This window comes from Chelonoidis abingdonii, chromosome 7, assembly GCF_003597395.2.
Source record: "Chelonoidis abingdonii isolate Lonesome George chromosome 7, CheloAbing_2.0, whole genome shotgun sequence".
Taxonomy (NCBI): Eukaryota; Metazoa; Chordata; order Testudines; family Testudinidae; genus Chelonoidis; species Chelonoidis abingdonii.
The window spans coordinates 46,432,388-46,434,422 of NC_133775.1; the positions used below are offsets into that span (position 1 = coordinate 46,432,388).

General features: G+C 38.0%; 1 protein-coding gene across 1 annotated transcript in view; it reads right to left on the reverse strand.

Moving 5' to 3' along the window:
- Positions 1 to 2,035, reverse strand: part of CFH (complement factor H) — a 127,064-nt gene that overhangs the window by 32,139 nt on the left and 92,890 nt on the right. Inside the window, 1 exon segment of the mRNA XM_075068273.1 lies at positions 321 to 530. Coding sequence (XP_074924374.1) covers positions 321 to 530 — 210 coding nt within the window.

A 2,035-nucleotide genomic window follows, 5' to 3' on the forward strand; every position in this document is an offset into this window, starting at 1 on the left:
TGAGTTACTTCCCTCCTTCTATTAAAAGTTTTTGCTACACTCAGACTCTGTGCTTGTGAGAGAGGAAGTATTGCCACTTAGGGGCACCCAGGGGGCGGGGTGTAATTGTCCTGGGTCACTGGGTGGAGGCTCGAGCTGGCTGTGTTGTATTGTTGAAAAGGAACCCCTAGATACTGAACTTAGCCCTTGTTGCTGCTGGCTCCACTTGCCAGAAGGGTTACATACAGAATCATTCTTTCCTGTAATTTAGACTCCAGTTGAAACTTGTTGTCCTCTCCACTAAATGAACTGCTTTGGAAAATTCTACACAATGTAATTACCAAAACATGTAGGAGCTGAGGTCCATCTTCCAGCCTTACAAATTATCTCAGGTGGTCCACGTAACATGAAACCAGAGTTGCAACTGTACGTTAACATGGTACCATTCCGATAAGTCACTGGTGTTGATTGCTCCTGTCTTAAGTTCTGATTTTCTAGACTGAGAATCTCACCATTTGCTATGGAAGGTGGCTGGAAACATAATTTTTCTTCTGTTTTGGAAAAAAAAATAAAATTAGTATGTCAATTGCACATATAGTCTAAAACTCAAAGAGAAAGTAACAGTGAACTGAAGTGAAAATAAATTGTGGTCATTTTTTAAGACTGGAGAACATTCTAGATTCATCCACCCTAAACACGATTTACCATTGCCTCAAGCACCAAATAATAGGTGGATTCTAGATCATACTGCGGGGGTCCATTAAATGCCTATAGTCTATTAAACATGGTTCATTCATTACAAGCAGTGCAGTGCACGTGGTGTCATGTCATCTTGTTGTAGGAGTTCAGAAATGAAAGGAAGTCTCTAATGCTTTGTCTACACTAAAGATTTTATACTCATTTTCCAGAACAAGTGAAATTGCAACAGTGCATGGTAACGTAAAAGGTTTCATGATTTGATGCTAAAAATACTAGAGTCCAGAAGAGGCTCAGTTACTGGAAATGCACTTATCCTGGGGGAGAGCTATAAAACATTATAGTGAAGATGCAACCTCTGCATGAGGAGGATCAAAACCCCTAGATCACTTTTGAGCGCTGATGAAACAGGTAGGTATGTTCTAATGGGGACCAAAAGACCTTTTACTCCTAAGGTTACTCTAGACGAATGAGAGATTTCAGTCATGTCATTCTGTGTGCACGTGCTTGGTATCAGTGAATTATGTTGAGTTTGCCAAGTATTCCTGAATTAACATATTACATGGGATTTAGATAGTTATTGGGTTTAACAAGAGAGAGACACTTAAATCCATTCAAAATTCTGTTTGATTATCAATCAGGATAGAGGAGAGGGAAATTCAATTTTTTCTCAGAGAGTTCTGCTAGGGATCATATCTGATCCTGGAGTATAAATCTGAATGGGTTAGCAGAAATGGAAAATGGTGTCAATCTAATATTATGAAGAAGCTAGATCCATTTTTGATTCTTCACAATTCTTTGTTTTAAAGGATCTAGTCAGGAGATCATTATCAGACAGCAAGGGCCACTCTAGAACTGAATTATATAGTAAAATCAGTTGGATTCTGACAAGAATCTGAATCTGATTCATTAACAGAAAATGGATGGGATCTATTGCAACTCTAGTTCTAAAGGAGATAGTATGTTACACAGAAGCAATAAACAGTGAATTATAAACTGATATGTAAACATATCAGCTTGCAGTAGAAGTATTAGTTTTGACTAATGTACAGCAATGCTATCTGTGAGGCTTTCTACATCAGCTTGAATGGAGTTATATTTTTGGCCAGTTAAAATATTTTTAGAAATAATTTTAAAGTTCTGCTGGTTACCAGGAGAAACACCATTTGTCCCTAAGATACACAGAAAAGAAATAACAGGATGAAAAGAAAGAGTAGGGATGTCCACATGGCTTCAGAATACTTAAATTTCCAAGAGAAAGAGAAATCTCAAGAAGAGTTTTTGAAAGAAAGCAGGAAGGCTAGTGAGCTCAGGAAGGCTGTGCTGGAGAATGGCATTAGCTGTTTTGTCTGCTTAGTTC